The sequence below is a fragment of the Sus scrofa genome, chromosome 13 (genome assembly GCF_000003025.6).
Source record: "Sus scrofa isolate TJ Tabasco breed Duroc chromosome 13, Sscrofa11.1, whole genome shotgun sequence".
In the NCBI taxonomy this organism is placed as follows: Eukaryota; Metazoa; Chordata; class Mammalia; order Artiodactyla; family Suidae; genus Sus; species Sus scrofa.
In genome coordinates this window covers 69,643,097-69,668,756 of record NC_010455.5, presented here as the reverse complement: position 1 = coordinate 69,668,756, position 25,660 = coordinate 69,643,097, and the positions used below count along the sequence as shown (strand labels likewise).

Genomic DNA, 25,660 nt, shown 5'->3' with positions numbered 1-25,660 from the left:
TGAGCAGCTGAGGTGGAAAGTGGTACCTGAGCTGGGTCTCGTCTATGAGCTGGCTGAGGGCAGGGCTGAAAGGAGGGGCTAGAATACACATCCCAGACCCTGTCTGCCACATCATCGCATCCATTCCTCAAGCCCAGAGGACACAGCTACCTTGGAGAATGACTCTGCTGCTTAACCAGGCCAGTCCAGCTGCCAGACCAATCAGAATGGACATCTCTTACCCTCTTAGTAATTATTTGTACCTTCCTTCACCAGCACAGCCTACCTCATATCTAACAGGAGACAAGTCTGCCTTAGCATGTGAAAAGGCACTGAGGCTGCAAAGAGCTTGGCATGTTATAAGAACTCAAAGGGGGACACACTGGAGCCAGGGCAGGAAGGGGTATGCTTGGTCTTACTCATTTATGGGTCCTCCTGGAGGGCACAGAGCACCCACTGATGGCTCATGGCATTCTCAGTGTCCCTGGCCTGTTCACTTTCCCTCTGCTAAACAGGAAGCACTAACCCTCTCTCTACTCTGCTCTGACCGCAGCGCCTACACGGAGCCCTACAAGGTCTGCCCCATCTCAGCAGCAGCCCCCAAGGAGGACCTCACGTCGGATGACGAGCAAGGAAGCTCAGACGAGGAGGACACTGCTCCAAGAGACCCTAGCCTCACCCAAAAGGTAGGGCGCCCACCGCAATGAAGGGTCCGGCGGGCTGTGAGCGTCAGAGACAAGAAGGTGGAGAGAGGGTGGTAAAGGGCCCACTCCCTCCCCTCTGGGTGCGGAGGAAGTGGCTTGAAAAGAGCTGGTCCCCAGCTGCATGCAGAGGCTGAGTCTCAGAGCTGCTGGGCTGCAGCCACGAGATGTATGGAAGACATGGTCAGCTGCAGGGGTGCCTGCTGACATCCACCTGGGCCCCAGGGAGTTGGGGCTTCCCAGAGCCTTTGGGGACCAAGTGGAATAGAGCTTCCTGATTCGAATCCAGACAGGCCTGCGTGCCAGCAACCTCAGCCCCTCAGTCTCAGTGTCATCTGTGGGAATTGTGAGGGTGAGATGCGTTAAGATGAGTTAAGGGATATGAGCGAGTTTCATGAAGTGAAAACTATTTTCTTGCTTTAAAATTTTATTGAAATATAGTTGATTTACAATGTTGTGTTAGTATCAGGTGTACGGTGAAGTGATTCAGTTATGTGTATGTGTGTATATATGTGTGTGTGTGTGTGTTGTTTTTTTTACAATCTCTCTTTTTTTTTTTAAGGAATGCACCTTTGGCAAATGGAGGTTCCCAGGCTAGGGGTTGAATCAGAGCTGCAGCCACCGGCCTACACCGCAGCTCACAGCAATGCTAGATCCTTAACCCACTGAGCAGGGCCAGGGATCGAACCTGCATCCTCATGGATATTAGATTCATTTCCGTTGAGCCACAGCAGGAACTCCTATATTCTCTTCTATTATAGGTTATTTACAAGACATTGAAGATACTTCCCTGTGCTGTACAGTAGGTCCTTGTTGGTTATCTATTTTATATATTGTAGGGTATGTATTTTAATCCTGGTCTCTTAATTTATCCCTCTCACTGCCATGAAAACCATTTTAGGGTGAAAGCTGGTTTCCCCATTCCCTACAGTGATGCTGAGGCGGGCAGGAGGTGGGGTGGGGTGCTGTCCAGAGGCAGACAGTGAGTTGGAACCTAAGTCACGATGGAGGCCCAGACCTTCTTACTGGGTGTCGGGCGTTGGGGGTGGTTCCCATTGGGCACTGGGTGGGCCTGGGGGCTTCCTACCCGGTCATCCTCACCCCTTCCCCTTCCTCTTGTCCCTGCTGCTCCCTCCAGACAGGGAGCTGCCTGCTTTCCATCCAGCACTTCCTGTCTGTTCTCTCTCTCATGGCTCACAACTTTCAAGTTCATACTCTTATCCCTGCTTTGCGCTGGAGGACGCAGAGTTTCAGAGAGGTTAAGTAACTTGCCCAAGACCACACTGCTAGTGATGGAAGGAACTGGACTTGCAGCAGGTCTGGCTGTCTCCAAATCCAGTCTTATTTGTTATTTGTTTGTTTGTTTGTTTGTTTTTCCTCTGCATTCCTGGTGACCTCCTATCTCTCCCCTTCTCCCCTTTACCCAAGAAGAAACTATTGGCTCCTTGGTGGGGGTCAGGGTGACAGAGGAGGCAAACTTTGAGTTCATGGTGCCCATTTAGAGATGATTGGGCTTTTCTGGGCATCCCTGGGGCTGTGGAGCCTGGGAACAGACAGGCACAGGTGTCATCGGGGATTCTGTCCTCACACTGAACCTGGGAGCAGAGGCTGGGTCTCAGGCCTGGGGGGGGCAGTGTTCGAAGGGCTGAAGGAGCAGTGGACTGCCCATGTGCAACCTGGGAAGGAAGGATGAGAAGATGGATGTGGAGGTCCTGGCTGCATACTGGGGGCATCATAACCACCTGTTGTTTCTGAGTCTGGGAAACAGGGGGCAAAGAGAAGGTCTGGCCTGCTTGGGACTACAGTGAGGACATGCATGGGCCCCCAACATTGATGGTCATCTGTGCTAACTTCCCAGGCCACTGCCTGGGCACCTCCAGGAATAGGGAGCTTGCGAGAGGCAGGTAGCTTGAGGAAAGAGAGGTTCCATCCCAGCTCTGCTGCTTGTGAGCAGAGTGACTAGCAAACTGCAGTTTCTTAAGCATACTCTTCCTCAGTTTCCCTATCTGTAACATCCAGAAGCAATAATAGTACCTGCCTCAGGGAGTTCCGTTTGTAGCACAGTGGAAATGAATCCGACTCAGAACCATGAGGTTGCGGGTTTGATCCCTGGCCTCATTCAGTGGGTTAAGCATCCGGCATTGCCATGAACTTTGGCATAGGTTGCAGATGTGGCTCGGATCTGGCATTGCTGTGGCTGTGGTGGAGGCTGGCAGCTGTAGCTCCGAATGAACCCCTGGCCTGGGAACTTCCATACACTGCAGATGTGATCCTAAGAAGCAAAATAATAATAATAATAATAATAATATCTGCATCTGAGCAGTGATGAGAGTAAATAAATCTAAAGAGACTTAGAACAACTCCTGTCACACAAAACAAACACATCAAGGTCAGAGTTTTTGGGTGGGACTGTGGGCAAGGACAGGGGAGCATCCTGCCCAAGGTCACCGAGGACTCAGTAGTAATGATGGGGCCACAGAACTGCTGCAGCTCCTCCCAGGAACAGGGACCTCTTATGTGTCCTGCTGGGGCTAGAGCCAAGAGGAGCCTGTGGCCAACCAGGAACAGAGCCCACAGGGAGCCACAGTGGGGATGGGCGTATCCTGTCCTCCTAGTAGCGCAGAGGGAGCAGTGTGGTCCCGACTGCCCATGCAGGTCAGTTCTCTCACCTGCCGATGGCCTGAGCACCCCTGCCCTCTGCCTGTTGATCCTCCCTTATGATGTAGCAGAGGTGAAGTCACCTTTAGAAACCAGGGTTCCATTTCCTAGGCCCTGCTCTGCTAGGTTGTCCTCTGACATATGACAGCTTTACAGGTGAGGGTGAAAGTGCCCCGGGACACTCATTCCCTATCCCTGTGCCCTCACATAGATAACTGGAATGCAGTTTGGTGTGTATCCTTCCAGAACTTTTCCCTCGTATTTGCCTATGTATGTCACTCATCATACTTGGGAAATGGGTGGTATTGTTTGTGGAGTTGTGATTTTTCCATAAACCATATCAAACTGTAAGAAACCAGGGGTGGCAGTTCCTGTGGTTGTGCAGTGGTAACGAACCCTGCTAGTATCCATGAGTACTCAGGTTCAATCCTTGGCCTCACACAGTAGGTTAAGTATCCGTTGTTGCTGTGAGCTGTGATGTAGGTTGCAGACGGGGCTCTGACCCCCTGTTGCTATGGCTGTGGCGTAGGCTGGCAGCTGCAGCTCTGATTCGATCCCAGCCTGGAAACCTCCATATGCTGCGAGTACAACCCTAAAAAGACAAAAAAAAAGAAAAGGGAGGGAGAAATGGGGGGTAATATGATTGGATTCATCCACTGGTATTTTAGAGATTTTCCCACATTAGTGCATGGAGCTTGAACTTTTTTTTTTTTTTTTTTTTTTTTTTTTTTTTTTTTTTTTTTACTACTGCATAGTATTCTGGTGTCTGCAGCGCTGTAATCTATTTGCCATCCCCCTGCTGAGGGACATTCACAGTGTCTCTGATTTTTTTGCAGCACTTAGCCCTGCAGGCTACTTGTTTAGACCCCTCCTTACACTCACATTTTTCTCGAGGGTAGATCCCAGAGGGAATGGTGGGCCAGAGGGCAGGCACAGTTTCATTCCTCATTATGGTGTAAACCCCTCATCCCAAGGCTGTTACAGTGTGCTCCCTGGCAGCCCTTGAGGTGGAAGGGTCCCCGGGTCACTGGGCACTTTCCAGATCCAGCCATCTTTCCTGGCTCCTTTTTTGTCATAGACCTTTCCAGGGCTGAGGCTTATTCTTTTGTCTTCCATTCTCTCTGAAAAGTCCATTTCTCCAGAAGGCAGACTCCTCTCTGTGCCTCTGTCATGTCCTAAGGACAAGGGACCCAGCTTTCCATCTCCAGCCATCTCAGAGGGGCTGCCTGGGGCCCAGGGTAGGGGTAGGTGTAAGTGTTCTAGGATTGCCTCCCCGGGGGCTTGGGAGGCAGGTTGGGGTGTGCCAGTGAGCCCCACCCTCCTTACATTGTGATGTTGTAATGTAACATTAAGTAGAAAGTGGAGCCCACGCCTCCCAGATGTGTTGGGGTGACCGAGTCAGGAGAGGAGAGGTTTTGGGAGCAGGACAGGAAGCTGAACACAGCCAGTCCACCCACCTGTCTGACCTCTCTGTCTCCCACTCCCAGACATACAAAGGGTGTGGGTTGAGGGAAAGAGGGGGCAAAAAAGGAAAATGAAGAAGGACCTAAAAATAGATCTAGCAATGAAAGAAGACATTCAAAGGCTGACTGGCATGTTGCCCCCACTGACTGTGAGCCTGGTTTGCAGACTAATGGGAACTTTTCAGGCTAAATACCACCTCCCCCGAGACCAGCTCGGGAGTTGGCGGCTCCTCCTGGCTACCTCCTCCCTGGCCGAAGTCCTGTTGTCACCACGGACGTTGTTTCCTGGACGGGTCCACCCCTGAGCCCAGCCCTATCCTCTGGAACAGACCTATCGTGCCTTCACACCCTCCCTGGCCCCCACCCACACAGAACGTCCCCACCCCAGCTGCACCCAAGGTCCCGGTGGCCTGGCTGGGCCTCCTTGTTGACCTCGTGCCCCCCAGGCCTTGCACCTGACCATCTGCCTGGGTTAAAGGCACCACTTGAACCCTGGTTGTTGCCACCATGCCAGTCCCCAGCCTGGGTTAAATGTCACCTCTCCACGTGCCTTCTCCACACCAGGGAGGGAGTCTGAGCCCTCTCGTTCTGGCTGCACAGTGGCTCCACTACCCATGCGCACTCCTCCAGGCCCCCAGGGAGGCCGTTCAGAATCTGCAGCCTCTTCCTCCGGCTGCAGCTTTTTCTCCTTCCCAGAAAACTGTCTCCTATCCATGAGCCCCCTCCTGTCTGCATCTCTTCTGTGTCCTCACCCCATTTTTCTCCGTCCCTCCTCTTCTGCAACAAAAATTACTTACCAAGAACTTATTGAGCACCTCCTGTGTGCCAGGCACCCTCCTAAGGGCTGAAGATCCAGCAGCTACAAGTCAAACCAGGTGTTCCTGGAGTGTATATTCTAGAAGGATATGAGCAATCATCCTGAAAAATTCCTGAGATGGGTTTAGGTGATGAAAATGCTGTAAGCCACGAACAAAACAAACCGTGGTGGTATAGGACAGAGCACCAGGGGTGGCGGGGGGGAAACTTAGAAAGGGAGGCTGGAGAAGCCTTTTTTTTTCTAATTTTTAAAAATTTTATTTAAATCCATGTAACATGAAATCTTCTGGAGTTCCCTGGTGGCTCATGGGTTAGGGATCCTGTGTTGTCACTACAGCAACTTGGGTTTCTGCTATGGCACAGGTTCAATCCATGGCTTGGGAAACTCCACATGTCCTGGGAGTGGCAAAAAAAGAGAGAGAGAGAGAGAAATCTTCCATCTTGACATCCTGACCATTGTTTTCTTTCTTTATTTCTTTTTCTTTTCTTTTTTTTTTTTTTTTTTTTCTTTTTAGGGCCGCACCTGTAGCATATGGAAGTTCCTGGGCTAGGGGTCAAATTGGAGCTGCAGCTCAGGCCTATGCCACAGCCACAGCAATGCTATATCCTAGCTACATTTGCAACCTATGCCACAGTTTGCGGCAATACCGGCAACCCACTGAGTGAGGCCATGGATTGAACTCACATTTTCATGAATACTAGTTGGGTTCTTAACTCGCTGAGCTACAACAGGAACTCCCCATCTTGACCAGTTTGAAGTGTACAAGTTGGTGGCTTTAAGAGCATTCAGTCAGGAGTTCCCTGGTGGCACAGCAGGTTAAGGATCCAGCATTGTCACTGCAATGTCTTGGGTCACTGCAGTGGCACAGGTTCAGTCCTTGGCCCAGGAACTTCTACATCCCATGTGTGCAGCCAAAAAAAAAAAAAGAAGAAGAAGAAACATGGGGAAAAATAAAGAACATTCACATTGTTGTTCAACCATCCTCGCCATCCATCTCCAGAACTTTTCAGCTTCTTTTTTTTTTTTTTTTTTTTGTCTTTTTAGGGCCTGTACCCTCGACGTATGGAGGTTTCCAGGCTAGTTATCGAATCAGAGCTACAGCTGCCGGTCTGCACCACAGCCACAGCAATGCCAGATCCAGCCATGTCTGCAACCTACACCACAGCTCACAGCAATGCCGGATTCTTAACCCACTGAGTGAGGCCAGGGATTGAACCTGTGTCCTCATGGATACTAGTCAGATTCACGTCCACTGAGCCGCAGTGGGGTCTCCTAGAACTTTTTCATCTTCCCAAACTGAATCTCGTTACCCCTTAACAACTCCCACACCCCTCCTCCTGGCTGCTGGCAACCACCATGCTATTCTCTGCTTTTGTGAGTTTAACCACTCTAGATACCTCATAGGTGTGGAATCATACAGTGTTTGTCTTTCTCTCTCTGGCTTATTTCACTTAGTGGAATGTCCTCCAGGTTCATCCATGTTGTCACACAGGGCAGTATTTCCCTCCTTTTTTAGGCTGAGTAATATTCCCTTGTACGCACATGCCACATTCTGTCGGTTCATCCATCAAAGGATGCTTGGGTTGCCTCTACTTTTGGTTGTTAGGAATCTCGCTGCTGTGAACACGGGTGCACAGATATCTCTTTGAGACATTGCTTTCAGCTCTTTTGTATATGTACCCAGAAGTAGAATTGCTTGATCACATGGTCTTTCTATTTTGAATTTTTTGAGGAACTACCATACCTTTGTATGGCTGCCCAATTTTACATTCACTCCAGCAGTGCAGGAGGTTCCCATTCCCCAGGGAAGGCCTTCGCGATGAGGAGGACGCCTTTAAGCAGGAGCTGAAATCACAAGGGAGGAGGGAGCCGGAAGGTCCACAGAGCATTTCTGGCAGAAAACAGCAGTGCAGAGGCCTGAGGTGGGAGTGAGCCTTAGAAGTGAGGCAGTCCTCTGGGGGGCAGAGGAGAAAGGTGGGCTAGACGGGTCTGTAGGACTTCACTCCTCCCACTCTCCCACCCCCCTTATGCTGTCATTCGCTCAGTGTGCTGTCCCCCTTGAGCCGAGCCTCCACTCTGGTCTCCTTCGGGCCTGGGAACTGCCTCGGCTTCCCTGGCTCCGTCCTCTCCTGGTTCTCGCCCTGCTTCCCTGACGGTCCCCTCTGGCCACACCTCTACTTGAGGCATGTGCTTCCCAGTGCCTGGGTCCCTCCAGCCCCCCTCTCCTTCTGTGTCCTCTGCTTGGGCAGCACCTTCCAGGCCAATGGCCAACCCCACCCAGCTGCATTCCTGGAGCTGACCTGCTGCCCCGCTCCTCCCCGAAGCCCCCCACTCCAGCTGCTTTGGGGGCCCTTCCTGGAAGCCTGCAGATACTTCAAACTCAGCACATCCCAAGCTGAGCTCCCTATCTTCCCACACTTCTCCACCTCCTCCCCCAGCTGCTTGTCCCCTGAGTGTGTTAATCTGGTGGTTGGCGCCAGATTTTACGGATTTGAAATCCCTGGCATTTTATCTTTGATGGCCACGTCTTAATCATGATTCAAATGAAATTCAACCACAAAGCTACACAAGTCAGTTTGTTCTTTAAACCAACCCCAGGGCCTTTGCACTTGCACTTGCCTCCACCTGAGATACTCTTCCTCTCTCTGAACAGCTCATTGCAGGTATCAGATGAAATGTCACCTCCTCAAAGAGGCCTTCCCAGCTCACCCTGCAGCGTTGCTGTCATTTCCTTCCTTATACTTATCAAGCTGTGATTATGTTCTTTATTTTTCTGCTTACTTGCATATTGTTTGCCTTTCCCTCTCAGAATAGCTCCAGGAAGGCAGGGACCATGATTGTCCTATTCACAGTTATGTCCCTGCCGCCTGGCACATAAAATAGTATTCAGCAGATAGACCAAGAAAAACTAATTAGTAAATGAATGCAGTAGACTCAGTTCCTGCATTTAAGTATGGAAAACAAGCTTAGATGAATGACGGTTTAATAAACGAAAGCGCTCGTTTGGTCCTGTGTAATTTACAGTGCAGAGTGAGGGGCAGAGCTGGGAGCTCTGCTTGTCACTGGCCCCCAGCGACCATGCGGAGGGCACGGCAGTTCAGAGGGGTGACATAGAGACATTGGAAGGCAGTGTGAGTAGAGGGGCAGGAAGGGTGCAGAATCTCAGGACCCTAATGGGGTGCGAAAGACAGTGGCTCAGAGGTCCAGGAGGCATCCTGGGTGTCTACCTGTCTCACACCCTCCTCCAGGGTCCCAGAGGCCCTGCAGGCAGTTAGGGGCCTGGGAATAGAGGCAGCTGGGGTGCCTTGGCCCCAAGAGAGCTCATTCTGTGGCTGCTTTTCCTCTCTGCCAAGTGTCTGACATGCCCCTCGCTCAGTTGAGAATTTGGGCCACAAGGTCACACTCGCCCACACATTCTCCTTACTGACTTGTGGCCGTTGCTCTCCATGCCTGATCTATAGCTCTGCGGCTCAGAGTTTAGCACATGGACCAGCAGCACCCAGCCCTCCATCTATTTGTCAAATCAGGATCTGCCTGTTAACAAGCTCCCCGGTGGTTCATATGCACCCTCAAACTTGAACTCTGGTTTGTATGTCAACCAACCAGTCTGTCCTGAGCACCCATGGTGCCCTCAGCTCTTAGAGGAGCCAGGAAAGAAGCTGATGGGCTGACCAACTACGGGGACCTGCAGTCAGGTGGGAGAATGAGAAAGCTACTCGGGATGGTCTCTAAACTTTACATTTTATGCATTTTTACAAAGGTTACATCCCACAATTTTTGATAAAACAAAGGCTGCCTGTGAGATGGAATAACTGCAGCCCTGGCAGCCCAGGTGTCCTTAGCTGTGTGAGCTAAACCCTGAGCTGTGCAAGTGTCCCTGGTCATAAGAGTCAAGATAATCAGGGAGGCTTCCATGAGGTGGTGAGGCCTACGTAACCCATGAAGGAGAGTAGGACAGAGTTAGGTAGAAAGGAGAGAGAGGGTACAAAGAAGGCAAAGAGACAGCATGACTGTCTTCTTAACTCCTGGCTGGTCCTTTCTGGAGCTGTAGTGAGATGGTGAGGACAGGAAGGCCATGTCTCATGCAGGCCGTGTGCTCGCTTTTCAGTGAGAGCTGTCAGTCAGCGTCCTCAAAACTCTCTGCAGATCCTACAAGATGAGAGAGCTGACTGAGGCATTTAGAGATCATGTTGTTTTGGTTTTTATTGTGGTGAGAACACTTAACATGAAACTCACCCTCTCGGTGTTCATCGAGGGATGGATGGATAAACAAAGTGTGCTCACCATACACAATGAAATATTACTCAGCCTTTAAAAGGAAGGAAATCCTGTCACGTGGTATAGCATGGCTGGACCTGGAGGGCATGGTGCTAAGTGAAGTAAGCCAGTCACAGAACAACAAACACTACGTGATCCCACATCTGGGAGGAGTCTGAGACAGTCCCACTTGTAGCAGCAGAGAGTAGAATGGTGGTTGCTGGGGGCTGGGGGAGGGAGGGTGGGCTGGTGTCTGATGGGCAGAAAGACTTCAGCCCCTAAGAGACTGCTGCTTGCTCGTGGATGTTCACCTGCTTGGAGGGAGGGCAGGCATGGGAGTCAGCTTTCCACATGCCTCATAAGGACTGTTCCAAGGTAGCATGGTGTACTGCACTACAAATGGCATCTACAGCCAGAGATTTCTTGCAGAATTGCAAGTTTTCTGAAGTTTCTGGGCCAAACCCAGACTCACAGCGGCCCATGTTCAGGAACTAGAATAAGGCGGATGTCAGTATGAACCGGAAGCCGAGTGCTTGGTCCTGGGGGAGGAGGGGTGGGGCGTGGAGGGCCTCTGTTTGGTCCCACTTTCTTTCCTGTTGTCCTGCAAGACTTGTCTCTCCTTTGCTCTCCTCATCCCCTGTAGGTAACAGCTGGGATAAAAATGAGCCTTGTCTCCCTGAGCTCCTGTCTGTGATTTCTCCAGCAGCTGTTGAAGGCTGTGCTGGAAGCCTCTGTCTGCATTCCAAGGGGAGGGATGATGTCCACACAGGTGGTGCCCTGAGGGGCCTTGCAGGCATCCTTCTCCTGGGTTCCGTGCCTCCGCGAGTCTGGCTCACTGAGCTCACTGCCTGCTCCAGAGGTGGCCTCAGAACCCTCCAGCAAGGCCCTCACTGAAACCCTCAGAACAGCAAAAACCCATCAGGAAAGTTCCCCAGGGCTTGAAACAGCTGTAGCCAGCAGCCCCTTCCCTCTTTCTGGATGTTGTCCCCCCTCCCACGGGCTGTGTGGTCCAGAAGGCTGGCAAACATTGCTCACCAGAGCACCTGCCTTGGTGCTTTGCCCAACACAGGTTCTGCACGTGGCTTAGACACACTTCTTAGATCACAGAGACATTCTGGGCACATGACCTGCAGGAGCCAAAAAGCCTGGAGGCAGGGAAAATCAAGGTGAGCATAAGGACTACAGCTGAGTTCCGTGGGGCATGGAGGGATACAGGCATGGTGCATGGAAAGGGTCTTTAAGCTGAGTCACAGGTGAAAGTAGGACTTACTTGTGCCTCAGTTTCCCCATCTGTAAAATGGAGGTAATAATAAAAGAACCTACCTCGTGGGTTTTTGGGAAGATTCAGTGTAAGAAGCTCAGAGTTATATTGAGCACATATTAAGTGTTCAATAAACACTAGCTGTTAGGTTATTAAGGAGGTATGTTATTATCCCTGTTTTACAGATGGGGCTCAAGAAGAGAAATAACTTGTCCAAAGGCAAAGGTTTAGGACAGGGTAGAGCCCAGGACTTGAACCCAGGTCTTCTGACTGCAGAGCGGAGGTCTCGGCATCAAGCCAGATGACAAGGTCTTTCTGTTAGTGCCGGGGAGCCAGGGGCTGCAAGTGACAGCAGAAGTCTGCTCCCATGACCCAGGGTGGATTGGAGGAGGTCAAAGGCTAGACCTTTCAGGAGCTAAGAGAGTTCAGCTGAGGAGGAGCATACTTCCAAGGTGGGGACCAGAAAGCCTCCAGCTCAGAGCAGGGCAGTTCTGCATGTGGGGCAAGGCCCAGCTGGGTGGAGCCGATGTAGATGGAGGTGAAAGTCATCAGAGAAGGAAGGAGAAAGGCTGAGGGTTACAGCATGGAGGGTGGAGTGCCCAGGTGACCACAGACCGGGGGACAGAGCCAGGCGGCAAGAAGTCATGACAGGGGCTTGGCCAGGCGCTGGCAGAGGTGAGGAGCAAAGGAAAGAGGCAGCTGTTTAAAGGCAGGGCAGGTGTGAGCAGGAGGCCTGTACACAGGGAGAGAGGTGACAAAGCAGGAGCTTTAAGGCAGGCTCTTCCTCTTCTGCAGGACAGGACACTATGGAGAGACTGTGTTGTGTGGTCACTGGGCAGACCTGGGGCCGTCCTGAGGGCCGGGGCCCATCACCTACCCTGCTTCTCCCACAAACGGTAATGACTGTGACGCTAATGCAGGGTGGTCATGCCTCCCTCCTCCATAGCTCTTCCCTGAGAATCAAGAGCTTTTGTGTCCACAATCCCATACGATCATTGTGACAGCCTCTAAGAATGGAGGGTCTCAACACCTCTTCGTCTCAGACACCCCTACCCTCTTAAAAATGATAGAAGACCCCAAAAAGTTTTCATTTCTATAAGTTATAGCTATTTATAGTTACCACATGAGAAAGTAACACAGAGAAAATTGTAAAACATCTATCTTTTAATTCATTTTAAAATGACAGTAGGAGTTCCCTGGTGGCTCAGCAGGTTATGGATCTGGTATTGTCTCTGCTGTGACATGGGTTCAATCCCTGGCCCAAGAAATTCTACATGCTGTGATGCAGCCTAAAAATAATAAACCCACTATGTGTTAACATAAATAGCCCTTATTATGAAAAATAATTGTTTCCCAAAATAGAAGAGTGGTTAGGTTTTACATTTTGCAAACATTGTTACTGTCTGGCTTCATGGAAGATATGTGGGGAATCCAGAATTCTCCTTGTATTCCATCTGTTGAAAGTGTTGTTTTGTTCAACTTGAAGGAAAATCTAGGCTCACACAGATATAAGCTGGAAAGGGGAGATAGAACCCAGAGTTTCTCAGGCCAGACTTGGGGAGCTGCTGTGCTAGAAGGAGGCAAAGTACCCGTATTTTATAGCTGGAGAAACTGAGTCATGGGCCGAGGACAAGGACTCCCAGCCTTGCTCTGTTCCCTGGGAGGGTCCTTCAAGGAGGGCTGCTTCTCCCAGCCAGCCCCCGCCCCAGAATAGTCATTGGACTGGCCTCTGACTGGGGCCTGGGGAGGAAGTGCGCTGGGCGGCCAAGGGGACCAGGGAGATAAGCGGCTGGGCCTGGGGCAGAGGGGCAGCCGCCTGGTGTAACAGCCCCAGCGCCAGCCTGAGAAATGCGATAGCAAGGCCCCCACCCCCACGTTCCTGGGAGGAACCCTGTTCCCAGAAGTCTGTCCCTGGACACTGCCGTCAACCTCGGAGTTCATTTCCTGGTTAAACAAACATCTATATTAAATGACCTGGTCGGGCAACGCCCAGGAGCAGCGTCTGAGGGGAGCCTCAGGCCCATGGACTGCCAGGGCCTCCTCGTCCGGCTGGTGAAGACCCATCCATCATCGGCGGAGTCGCTGAAGCAGGACAGCCTGTGTGTCCCACCCAGAGTCTGCCCGTCTGGCAGGAGGGCCTGGGAGGGACGTGCAGAGTGGCCCGTGCCGACCCTACCAGAAGTCCCCCCCGTTGGCTTCACAGTTGTGACCATGGTGATTGGGTGCGGTGGGTCTACTCCATCCATCATCTCATCTGGTCCTTGCCGTGGGGGCCCCCTGACCCTGTCTTCAGATGAGGAAGCTGGCCCCTGAGAAGGGCTGGCACCCGCTCACACAGGCACTTGCAGCCAGGTCTCCAGCTTTGCTCTCTTTGCTGGGCGCCATGATGAGCGCAGCTCTGAGGGTAGGGAATCAGAAAGACCTGAGGCCTGAGAACTAGCCAGGGAGCGCTGGGCTCCTGCTGCCATCTTCTCAGTGCAGGTGAAGATTAGATGTTTGGGAACTTCCCATCATGGCTCAGTGGGTTAAGAACATGACGTAGTGTCTGTGAGGATGCAGGTTCAATCCCTGGCCTCACTCAGTGAGTGGGTTAAGGATGCTGCAAGCTTCAGTGTAGGTCAAAGATGTGACTTGGATCTGGCATTGCTGTGGCTGTGGTATAGGCCCCAGCCATGGCTCCAATTCAGCCCCTAGCCTGGGAACTTCCATATGTCACAAGTGCAGCCCTGAAAAGAATTTTTAAAAAAGGAAAATTAGGTGTTTCTATTTGAAAGCCCTGCCTCCTCCAGTGAGCAGAGCCGCCACATCCTGAGTATGTACCAGCTGCCAGGTGTGCTGATGAACCAGCTGCCAGGTGTGCTGATGAGAGCTTGGAAGTTAGGACCAGACCACCCTGCTTTGAGTCTTGGCTCTGCCACTTCCTAGCAGTTACTCTAGGCAGAGACATTTGTGCCTCAGTTTCCTGTTCTGTAAAATGGAGATTGTAATAATATCATCTATCTCATGGGTTGTTGGGAGGATTCAGTGGGATGATACATGTGAAAAGCTCAGAGCCACACTTAGCACAGGCTAAGTGTTTAGAACCTCCTAGCTGGTATATGATTAATGAGGTATCGCTATTGTTATCGTCATCCGTATTCTACAGATGGAGCTCAGAGAAAAGGAATAACTTGTCCAAGGGCATGGTTGTAGGAAGGGTGGAGCCCAAGACTTGAAGCCAGGCCTTCCAACCCCAGAGTGCAGGTCTCAGCATCAGACTGGACACATGGCTCCTGGGAGGTCAGAGGTCATCTTGTCTTTTTCTAGGACGGATCTCTTGATCCTGTCCGTTCTCTACAAAGTAGTGCTCTTTCCAGAAGCTTGACCACAGGTTCTCATAGCTGCTGAGGCCTGTCCTGGCAGAATGCATTTCCGTTGTGAAGGTCTTGTTTATGGAGCGTTTTCTCATGTGGCTCCGAAGGGAAGCCCCTGAGCCCATGGGGTTGCACACCAGCCCTGCAGTTGCAGAAGTCAGGTGGTGATTCATGGTTTGGCACCTGTGGGAGGGCAAGAGGCCAGGTGAGGCTCGAGGCCTCTGCAGGACCTCTTCTTTGGATGCTAGAACAGTGTCACCAGCAGTGAGAGCAGGAGGGAGGCTGGACCAGGGCCCACATCCCGCTGGGTTTGGGTGGCCTTGGAGAGACTAAAATCAATACACCATGCTCTTGGCCAAGAAACTATTAGGGACAGACCAGCTCAGGAAGGGAACTCATTTATTGAGCAGCTACTGTGTGCTGGGCACTGGGCCTCAATTCCATTTGTTTATTCAAACATTTCTTGAACGTCTCCTATAGGCAAGGATGACATTAGGCAGCATGGCCACTACAAAGAAAAGCACAGCAAGAAGTAGGGTTAGAGCAGAGCTGCTCACCCCAGGTGAGCTCTTGCCACCCCCGCAACCCCGAGGGCGTTTGGCCATGTCTGCAGACACACACCTGGTTGTTACAACTTGGAGTGGGGCTGCAGCTGTCACCTGGCGAGTAGAGGCCGTGGATGCCGTTAACAGTCCTGCAGCACAGGAGACAGCTTGTTCAGTGAAAGCTGTGTGGCCCAAAGTCATTGGCGCCAAGGCCGAGAACCTGGGCTGAGTGTGACGCTGAGAGTTCTCTGGGCTGGGCAGTCATGGATGGCAGTGAGGGTGTGCCTTCTAAGCAGAGGCCTGAAAAATCACTGAGTGTCACAGGTCACACAATTTGACAATGCTGGAGCCAGGATTGGAACTTGGACCTGCTTGATTCCAGGTCAATTTGCTTTCCTCTGCCTCACCTGCTACTGTCAGAGGAGTGGCTCAACCTTCACTTTGCAATTGAGGTTTTTCCCTACTTGACCCTGTAAATTATTTGTTCTTAGTTCATCCCTGGGTGCTTGGTTCTGTTCCTGGTACCACCTCAAGATACAAAACCACAAGGATAATGAGGGCCATTACTTCTGTAGTGCCTACTGTGTGCTAGATGCTGGTCCAAGTGTCAGGTTCAGATAGAGGTACAGATAGATCTCTCTGCATACATGTATGCACACATTTAATCTTCATAGTGCACGTGTGTGTGAGATACCCTTATACACTGTGCCCAGTGGACAGATAAGAAAATTGACGTACAGAGTGGTTCAATGACTTGTTCAACTAACACAAGGCAGAAGCAGGACTCAAGCCCAGACTATATTTTTGTGTCTCTCTCTCTCTCTCTTTTTTTTTTTTTTTTTTTTAAAGGGCTGCATCCATGGCATATGAAGGTTCCCAGGCTAGGGGGTCTAATCAGAGCTACAGCTGCTGGCCTACACCACAGCCACAGCAATGCAGGATCCGAGCTGTGTCTGCAACCTACACCACAGCTCATGGCCACACTGGATCCTTAACCCACTGAGCAAGGCCAGGGATCAAATCTGCAACCTCATGGTTACTAGTCAGATTCATTTCCGCTGTGCCACAATGGGAACTACAAGCCCAGACTGTCTTTTAATCGCAGCCCCTTATAGCTGCCCCCTCGACAGGTGGTGCTTTTCTAGTTGCTCGAGTAAATCACTCTCAGACCAGGGGCTCCTCATGTTTAGTAATGGGTTTGGCAGAGAAAAGCCTTTTGAGGTCCCTTTGCTCACACATGGGAAGCTGAGGCCTGACCTTTGGGAAGTGACTTGCACAGGGCTGCAGGAAGGTGGAGGGAGATCAAGAACCAGGATCCAGGCCCTGCCAGCATCCTCTGTTCCACCGCACATTCCCGGCATCCCCACCTGTCCTGTCAGGCTGCCCTGGTATCTCTGCTCTCCCAGATCCACCAGTAACGTTTCTGATACCCAGTGGATCTGGGGCCACAGGGGTGCTGGGGGCAGAAGGTGCCTCAGCCCTGCCCATCCTTTCTGTTTGTAGACAAAGTCTAGTTCTTTCCGGATCTCACAGGTGCAGAGGTTGGGGTTCAGGTGGGTTGAATGGCTCACCTTCTGAGGTCAGTCAGGAGAGTTGGTGATTTCCAGGTGCATGAATAGTCATTTCTTCCTTCCTTCATTCTTTATGTCCACAAAAGAGGACCAACCTCATGCCAGGCACTGGTCCTTCAGAGGTACACTTCTTGGTCCTACCTCCAGGGGAGACATAATTGAGGGGGGTACTGCTCGGAGAGGACACCTAATCCAGAGGATTCAGGGAGGGGATCAGGAGGAAGTGGTAGATATCATGGCTGTGTCTTTAAGGATAACTAGGAAGTAGCCAGGCAGAGAAGGGGGAGAGGACACTAAGGGGGTAGCATGTGCAAAAGCCAGAAGAGAGAGCTTGCTCTGCACAGAGAACCTCGGGTTGTTCAAGGCTGCGGAGCCATAGGCAAAGGCTGAGTCCACATGGGTATGCAGGTAGCTGCTTACCCAGCATCAGTAGATGTCAGGCCCCAGGCTGAGCACTAGCTTAGCAGCCTTCCAAGTTAGATGCTGTTAAAGTCCATGTTTACAGATGAGGCAGCCAAGGCGCAACAAGGCTAAAGATGTACAGGCCATGATGCTGGGGGTGGGCTGAGAAGTACGTGGAATCTGCCTTGGGCAGTGTGACAGTCCTTCTGTAAACCTGACAATTGAGGGGCTGGGGGCCCCCCTTCTGCTGCCCCCACTGGCAATGTCCCTCCTGATGGCTCTGTCTCCTCCCACAGGTGGAAGGACAGTCCAGAGCCCATGTCATCGCACAGGAACTGCTGTCTTCGGAGAAAGTGTGAGTCCCCATGCAGCTGCCTGTGGCCTTGAGCTTGTTAATAGAGCGTCACCCTCCCCAGCTTATACAGCATGAGAATTAATGTGCACTCACCCCTCTTCCCCTGCAGATACGTGGAGATGCTCCAGCACTTACACCTGGTGAGTCCGTCACTTTAATTGTCCAAAACTAATTGTCCTTTTACAAGGCTGTGATAGAAGAGGCAGAAAAGCAATGAGGAGACTGGTGATTTCTATGAGCAGAGGCAGTGTTCTCCGAGGCTCTTCAGGGGCGTCTGTCTCCTGATTCATGTGCTTCAGGGGGCAAATAGCACCTTCTTCCCAGGAGTCTGCTTCTCTGCCTGGAGGCAGGGACGAATGGGGATGTTTGAGCTTTCCTTGACCCTCATGTTGAAAAAGACAGAAGGAGGGAAGGTGTAGTTCTGGGTCCTTGCTGTGTGTGCGAGTTCAGGCGAGGAGTGGGGGTGTGCATGTGTGTGTGCCTGTGTTGTGCACATTTTATGTTTAGGTCTATATATTTGCTCAGTGACCAAGCCGCTTGGGTACCAAGAAGCTTCCTCAGTTTCCCCCCACACCCCAGTTCTGGGCAGTAACACCTGAGCTGCTGCAGGGAAGGGAAATCCTCTGGACTTGCTGAGGAAAGGAGACTAGACCTGGGGACCGCTTGGATTTGCAGTACTGCCACTCTGCACAGACCACCTGGAAGGCCTCCCTGTGCAGTCAGTTTGATTCCGTTCAACAAATGTCTTTCGGGGCGTTCCCTTCATAGCTCAGTGGTTAGTGAACCTTACTAGGATTCGTGAGGATGCAGGTTCAATCCCTGGCCTTGCTCAGCAGGTTAAGTTTCCAGTGTTGCTATGAGCTGTGGTATAGGTCACAGACGCGTCTCGGATCCCAGGTTGCTGTGGCTGTGGCATAGGCCGGCAGCTGCAGCTCCAATTATACCCCTAGCTTGGAAACCTCCATATGTGCAGATGCAGCTCTAAAAAGCAAAAAAAAAAAAAAAAGCCTTCGAATCCTTGCTGTGTGACAAGAGCTGGGGATGGAAAATCAGCTCAGACAGGGTCCTTCTTCAGGGGCGATCTGGCCAGCAGAGGAGACAGATCAGTCCCAGGGGAGTGACAGACAACCTCAGGGAATCTAGGCAGACTTCCCAGAGGGGGGTGAAGTTGGGGCTGAGTCATAAGGACTGGTGAGGGAAGAGGGTACAGCAAAGACATGGGAAGTGAGGGCATTTGTCACCTAAAGGCTGAGGTCTCCAAGCCACCCGCAGTCTTCTTGTAGTTTAGCATCTGATCATTCGCCGCCGTGTCTTTCCAAGAACGTCAGAGCTGGCAGTGGCCTCCTGGACATTTTGCTTGGTGGTGATATGGAGGCCCAGAGGGAGTGACTTGGCCATTGTCACATGGTGACTGAACCAGGATGAACCCCCGGGTATCCTGACTCCCGGTGCACTGTCGTCATGCACTAATCACGCATCCCCCCGCCACCCTCCCCACCCCCAGAGCTCCTGGGGCGGGGCCCTCTCTGGGGGCAGCAGAGCACCTGGGCACCAAGCCAGGTCTCTGGTTGAATCCCGCTGAAGTTCCTCTCGGTGACATCACCCTAGTGTCACATTGCCATGAGAGGAGAGGCACCACGGTCCCTGGAAGGAGACAGAGCAGTGCTTTGGTCTGCGCTCCCAGCCCCTCATTCTTGCCTTTGAGGATGAGATCTTCGCACACAAGATTAAACCCCAGAGCCCTCAGGTAGGAGGTGTCCTGCTACAGGCAGCACCTGAAAGGTCCCTTTAGCAAGAGCAGGAAACATCACTCTCCCGTTTCTTATTCTCTCACTTGCTGCTGAGCTGGCAGCTTGACAGAGGAGCTAGGCTTTTTTGTTTTATGACTTTGTTAAGAGGGTTTTAACTGGGAAACCTCCATCTGTGTTTGCATTACTTCCTGCCAGTTGGAAAGATGCTGAAGCTGCTGGTAATCCATAATAATATCCTGAGGAGGAAAAAAAAAAAAAAAAAGAGCCCATAAAAAAATCACAACTCAGAAGCTAGTTTCGGGAAATTATGGTCTGAAGGTAGATTATGACATCAGTGCTTTTGGGGATAGAAATGGCAGAAATGACCCAGGATTACTCCAAGTCCTGGTAGGGACACGAGTCTAAAGGAGACCCACAGATTTGGGACATTCCACCACTGCCCTCCTGGAACCTGTGTCTGATTGTAGGGCTAGCAGCCACTCTCAGAATTTCTCCTTAGAGATCTGTTGCTGTGGAAATCTCAAGGCAGGGAGTTGCCTTGTGGCCAAATAAGGTCACAGCAGTTTGTCACTGCAGCAGCTTAGGTTGCTGCTGAGGCTCAGGTTTGATTCCCTGGTCCAGGCATTTCCCCATGGTGCAGGTACAGCCAAAAAGTAGAAATCCCAAGCCTGCCCCATGGTGGGAGGGGCCGTCTATACATTCTAAACCTCCCCAGCTAGAGCAGCCCTGGACACCACCATGCTGTCGTTGAGAAGGGATGGGATAGCTTCTGACTTTCTGTGTTTTGAATTCAACTCTGTGCCTATCAAATGGTAGATAGAGCTAACTCCAGGTTACTAAAAATTCTGGTTGTCCAAAACTGAACTCTAATGGTCAAGGTCTTGTTTTTGTACAGCCTGTTAACCAAGAATGGATTTTACATATTTTAAACATTTGTAGAAAAAGGCCAAGGAGGAATATATGACTGAGACCACATGTGGTCCACAAAGCATGATATATTTATCATCTGGCCCTTTACAGGCAAAGTTTGCCGATTTCTGGTTTAAAGACTTGCTCTATCCTTTCAGGAGCCTTGTCGTAAATGTGTTAAGCCACTTGCCCATCTGTCTGTGTGATCAGTCTCTCACTCGTCTGTCCTTTCATGTGCCCACGCACCTGGTGAAACATCCACGCACCATTCCACACCCTCAGTTCATCTGCTGCTCAGATGTCCATCCATCCATCATCCATCCAACATCCATCCATCATCCATCCACCTATCCATCAATCATCCATCTGTCTGACTCACTCATTCCTTCTGAATGAAAAATCCTAGGATGTCTGTAGTACCATAGATGCTGAGCTAGGCCTTGGAGCCCTAAAGATGAAAGAGGCCCAGAACCTGGCCCTCAGTAGGTCTCTTTCTGCTGAAGAGGAAGAGAATGGTATACATGAACAGTTACACTCCTCTGTGGTAAGTGTAATTTGTGCAAGTGTCTGCAGGAGCACGGGGGAGGGGAGGCTTATTCCCCTCTGGGGTATCCAGGAAGGTTGGTCAAAGACACGAACTGCTGAGATGGACTTTGAGGGGCCACCAGGCCAGGGTAGTGGAGGCAGGCAGCGGGTTGGCACAGGAACCCTCACAGGCCTGGAGGTATACCGTGTGTGGGGAACGGTACATTGTCGCAACCTTAATTAGAACATGGATACGTTCAGAAAGGCAGGTTAGGGCAGACGGAGGTATACCTGCACTGCCAGGCTAAGGGGCCTGTGCTGTTCCTTGAGTGGAGTGAGTCCTTGGAGATTTTGAATAGATGTGGCCATGGACACCTTGAATTCTGTTTTCTTACCTTAAAAAAACAAAAAACTCCCTTTTCTGAAGCTCCAGGAGAGGCCCAGCTTTCCCTGAGGGAGGGTACAGAGTGGGAAGAGGGCTTCTAGGTCCCCTGGGGGAGGAAGAAGCCCAGGGCAAGTGAGCCTGCAACCCGCAGGCTTTGGTGGAGGTGCAGAAAGACTTTGGGTGGGTGTTAGGAGAACTTGGTGCAGAGGGTAGCCAGAGGCTTGCAGGTCCTCCAGCCTGTCCCGCTGACATTGCCACCCTCAGCTTGGCGTGGTGGCACTAAGAAGAGCATCAGGACCACCCCAGGACAGCCCAACTTCTCATTCTGCTCAGTGAAAGAGGGGCAATTCAGAGCCGACCTGACCAGCATGTAAGGTTAAGTTGGCAGGAGCCTCAGTGCTGACATGAACAGGGGAGACACAGGATAGGGGGACTTATTAGTGAATTTCTGAGCTTATTTACATAAATTGGGACACTGCCAGTTTGGCCCTGCTAGTTCCCCCCTTTCCTCACCCATCTAGCTCACCCTTCTCATTGTAGTCAGTATCCAAAGTGCCAGATGGTGGGGGCGGGGAAGGTGGCAGGAGCATTTGTTGAACCCCTGGGTATGCTTGGCAATTTACACATATTATCTCATTTAATGGCATACAGTTCATGCTCAGTAAGTATTTCTCAGATGTTTAGATGGGTTGACTCCAGAGCCCTGAAAAGGTGAGGGAACAAAAGATGTGGAACAGTCCAGTTAGGAGTTAAGGAGCCCAAGGAATGAGGAATGAGCGAGTGGGAAGAATGAAGTCAAGGAAATCTTCCTGGAAGAGGAGGTATTGCAATAGACAGGGATGGACAGGAAGTAGAAAGAGGCCTCTCAGCAGGTAGGAGCAGCAGTGCACAGAGGGGAGGGCTTGGGTATGTGGGGTGTATAGGAAGTATCTGGTCTTCAGGGAGAGTCTGTATGCCAAGACACATCGTGTTTCAAAATGGAGGTGTGGGAATTTGGGCGCCCTGAGGATGATCCAAGCAGCGCATAGGGGGAAAGTGTTTTAGGGAAATTGATCTGGTGGATTTGGTGGGAGCAGGTAATGCTGAGGGACCACAAATTTAACCCCAGTCTGACGACACAGCCAAAATGAGCAAGGCCCAGTCTGCTCTCTGCTTAATTAGAGGGAAGATGGCAGAAGCATGCAGAGTAGCTGAAGAGTCTGATGGTGCCAACTTTCGTAAAGCCATTACTATCACTTCTCGGGCTGGGATGTCTTTGGTCCCGCCCCAAGTGTGCAAGTAGGTGTCGGGATAAACATGGCCCATCTTTTAAGAGCTTCTGCTTTGCTCTCGATAGGTGATTTTAAATAAATTAAATGGATCGTGGATATATCCTGGAGAATAATGTAAAATATGAGACTTCAGAGGCATTCTGAGATCTGGGTGGCTCCCTTCAGGCTGTGACCCCAGATCTCTAGAGGCTCTGGGACCCTTGAGAGTCCCTTAGACGGACCCTGTAGTAGCTAAACCGGGAAGGCCTCATGATGGAGGTGGTGTTTGAAGAAGCTTGGAAAGATGAGCACGGTATGGATAAGATGCTGGAGGCACAGAATGTACACACAGAGAGAGGTTGGAAAAGAGGAGTCATAGAACACAGTGGTTTTCCCAGTGTGGCCCAGGGAACAGCAGCAACAACATCTGGGAATGTAGAAAGAATGAAAACTACCCAACCCCACACGGACCTAAGTGAAGCAGGAGTGGGCCCAGCATTCTGGATCTGGATGAGCTGGGAAGGTGGTTCTGATGCCCAATCAGCTTGGAGAAAACTGGTGTAAAGGGAGTAGGCAGGCCCAGCTTCCCAAGGGCCGGCAGTGCCCAGCCAAGGGGGTGGACTTGGACATGAGGGCAGCAGGGGCCGAGAAGGGTTTGTAGGAGCTCAGAAGCAGTGGGGAGCATCTGTGTGTCCCCACTCCCCCAGGACCTCAGAGAACTGTTTTGCTTTTTTAAAAACATTTTATGAAAATCAAATACCTGGGAATAAACCTAAACAAGGAGGTTAAAGACGTATATGCTGAGAACTATAAAACATTAATCAAGAAAAGTAAAGAGGATGCAAAGAAATGGAAAGATATTCCATGCTCCTGGGCTGGAAAAATTAATATTGTAAAAATGGCCATACTACCCAAAGCAATCTACAGATTCAGTGCAATCCATATCAAATTACCCATGACATTTTTCACAGAACTAGGACAAACTGTCCAAAAATTTATATGGAACCACAAAAGACCCAGAATTGCCACAGCAATTCTGAAGAACAAAAACGAAGCTGGAGGCATAACTCTCCCAGACTCCAGGCAACATTACAAAGCCACAGTAATCAAGACAGTGTGGTACTGATACCAAAACAGACAGACAGACCAGTGGAACAGAATAGAGAACCCAGAAATAAACCCAGATACCTATGGTCAATTAATCTTCAACAAAGGAGGCAAGAATGTAAAATAGGAAAAAGACAGTCTTTTCAGCAAGTATTGCTGGGAAACCTGGACAGCTGCATGTAAATCAATGAAACTGGAACACACCCTCACACCATGCACAAAAATAAACTCAAAATGACTTAAAGACTTAAATGTAAGACGAGACACCATCAAACTCCTAGAAGAAAATATAGGCAAAACATTCTCTAATATCAACCTTACAAATGTTTTCTCAGGTCAGTCTCCCAAAGCAATAGAAATAAAAGCAAAAATAAACCAGTGGGACCTAATCAAACTGACAAGCTTTTGCACAGCAAAGGAAACCATAAAAAAAACCAAAAAGACAACTTACAGGATGGGAGAAAATAGTTTCAAACGATGCAACAGACACAGTTCAATCTCTAAAATATACAAACAACTTATACGACTCAATAGCAAAAAAGCCAACAACCCAACTGGAAAATGGACAAAAGACCCGAATAGACATTTCTCCAAAGAAGATATACAGATGGCCAACAAGCACCTTCAAAAATGCTCAACTTCACTAATTATTAGAGAAATGCCAATCAAAACTACTATGAGGTACCACCTCACCAGTCAGAATGGCCATCATTAATAAGTCCACAAATAACAAATGCTGGAGAGGGTGTGGAGAAAAGGGAATCCTCCTGCATTATTGGTGGGAATGCAAATTGATACAACCACTGTGGAGAACAGTATAAGGTACCTTAGAAAAGTATACATAGAACTACCATATGACCCAGCAGTCCCACTCTTGGGCATATATCCAGACAAAACTTTCCTTGAAAAAGACACATGTTCATTGCAGCACTATTCACAATAGCCAAGACATGGAAACAACCAAAATGTCCATTGACAGATGATTGGATTAGGAAGATGTATGTATACACGGTGGCATACTACTCAGCCATAAAAAAAGAATGAAATAATGCCATTTGCAACAACATGCATGGAACTAGAGACTCTCATACTAAATGAAGTATGTCAGAAAGAGAAAGACAAATACCATATGATGTCACATATCTGGAATCTAATATATGGCAGAAATGAATCTTTCCACAGAAAAGAAAATCATGGACATGAAGAACAGACTTATGGTTGCCAAGGGGGAGGGGGAAGGAATGGGATGGATTGGGAATTTGGGGTTAATAGATGCAAACTATTGCCTTTGGAATGGATAAGCAATGAGATCCTGCTGTATAGCACTGGGAACTCTGTCTAGTCACTTATGATGGAGCATGATAATGTGAAAAACAGAATGTGTACATGTATGTGTAACTGGGTCAACTTGCTGTACAGTAGAAAATTGACAGAACACTATAACCCAGCTAGAATGGAAAAAATAAAAATCATTATAAATATATATATAAATTAATTTTTAAAATTAAAAAAAAACAGTTTGTGACTTACATATAGTTAAGCGCACAAATCTTAAGGGTAGAGCTGACATTTTTAATACGTACGCGTGTGTGCACCTGTGACCGCCACCCAGATAAGATGTTTCCATCATCCCAGATTTTATTTATGTTATTTATTTAGTTAGTTATTCATTGCTTTTTAGGACTGCACCTGTGGCATATGGAAATTCCCAGACTGGGGGTCAAATCAGAGCTGCAGCTGCTGGCCCACACCACAGCCACAGCGATGCCAGATCCGAACCGCATCTGCAACCTACATCACAGCTCACAGCTCACAGTTGGTTCCTTAACCCACTGACTGAGGCCAGGGATCAAACCCACATTGTCATGTATACTAGTCGGCTTTGTAACCTGCTGAGCCACAACAAGAACTCCTGACTCTGGCTCTTTTAGCTCAACATCATGTGTGGAATTCATCCCAGTTTTCCATATATCAGCATTTCTTGGTATGGATGTACCACATTTGGTGTTTCCATCCTTCTCTTCAAGATCACTTGGGTTTCTAGCTGAGGCTGTTATAAAGCTGCTATGATGTTTTTATATGTGATTTCCAGGGAACATAGGCATTCATTTCTCCTCAGTATTTACTGAGGAGTGGAATTGGATTGCCGAGTCACAGGATTAGCATAGATTTAGCTTCATTAGAAGCTGCCAGATAGGTTCACTGAGTGGTTGAAGCCACAGAGACTCCCCTCCCAGTGGTGGTAACCCATGCCTCCCACACATGTTTGCCAGTGCCCCCATCCTGCCCGTCTGAGCACTCATGGCCTTTCTACTGACTGTGCAGGGATTTCTTGTGTGGTTTTAATTTGTGTTTCCCTGACGTTTAATGA

At 50.0% G+C, this 25,660-nt stretch overlaps 1 protein-coding gene across 1 annotated transcript in view; it reads left to right on the top strand.

The window, feature by feature from the left end:
• The window catches only part of FGD5 (FYVE, RhoGEF and PH domain containing 5), a 129,827-nt gene that overhangs the window by 55,295 nt on the left and 48,872 nt on the right, over positions 1-25,660 (top strand). Inside the window, exons 3-5 of the mRNA XM_005669809.3 lie at positions 533-665; positions 17,304-17,362; positions 17,472-17,502. Of these exons, the coding sequence (XP_005669866.2) occupies positions 533-665; positions 17,304-17,362; positions 17,472-17,502 (223 nt within the window). The remainder of the gene's footprint in view (positions 1-532; positions 666-17,303; positions 17,363-17,471; positions 17,503-25,660) is intronic.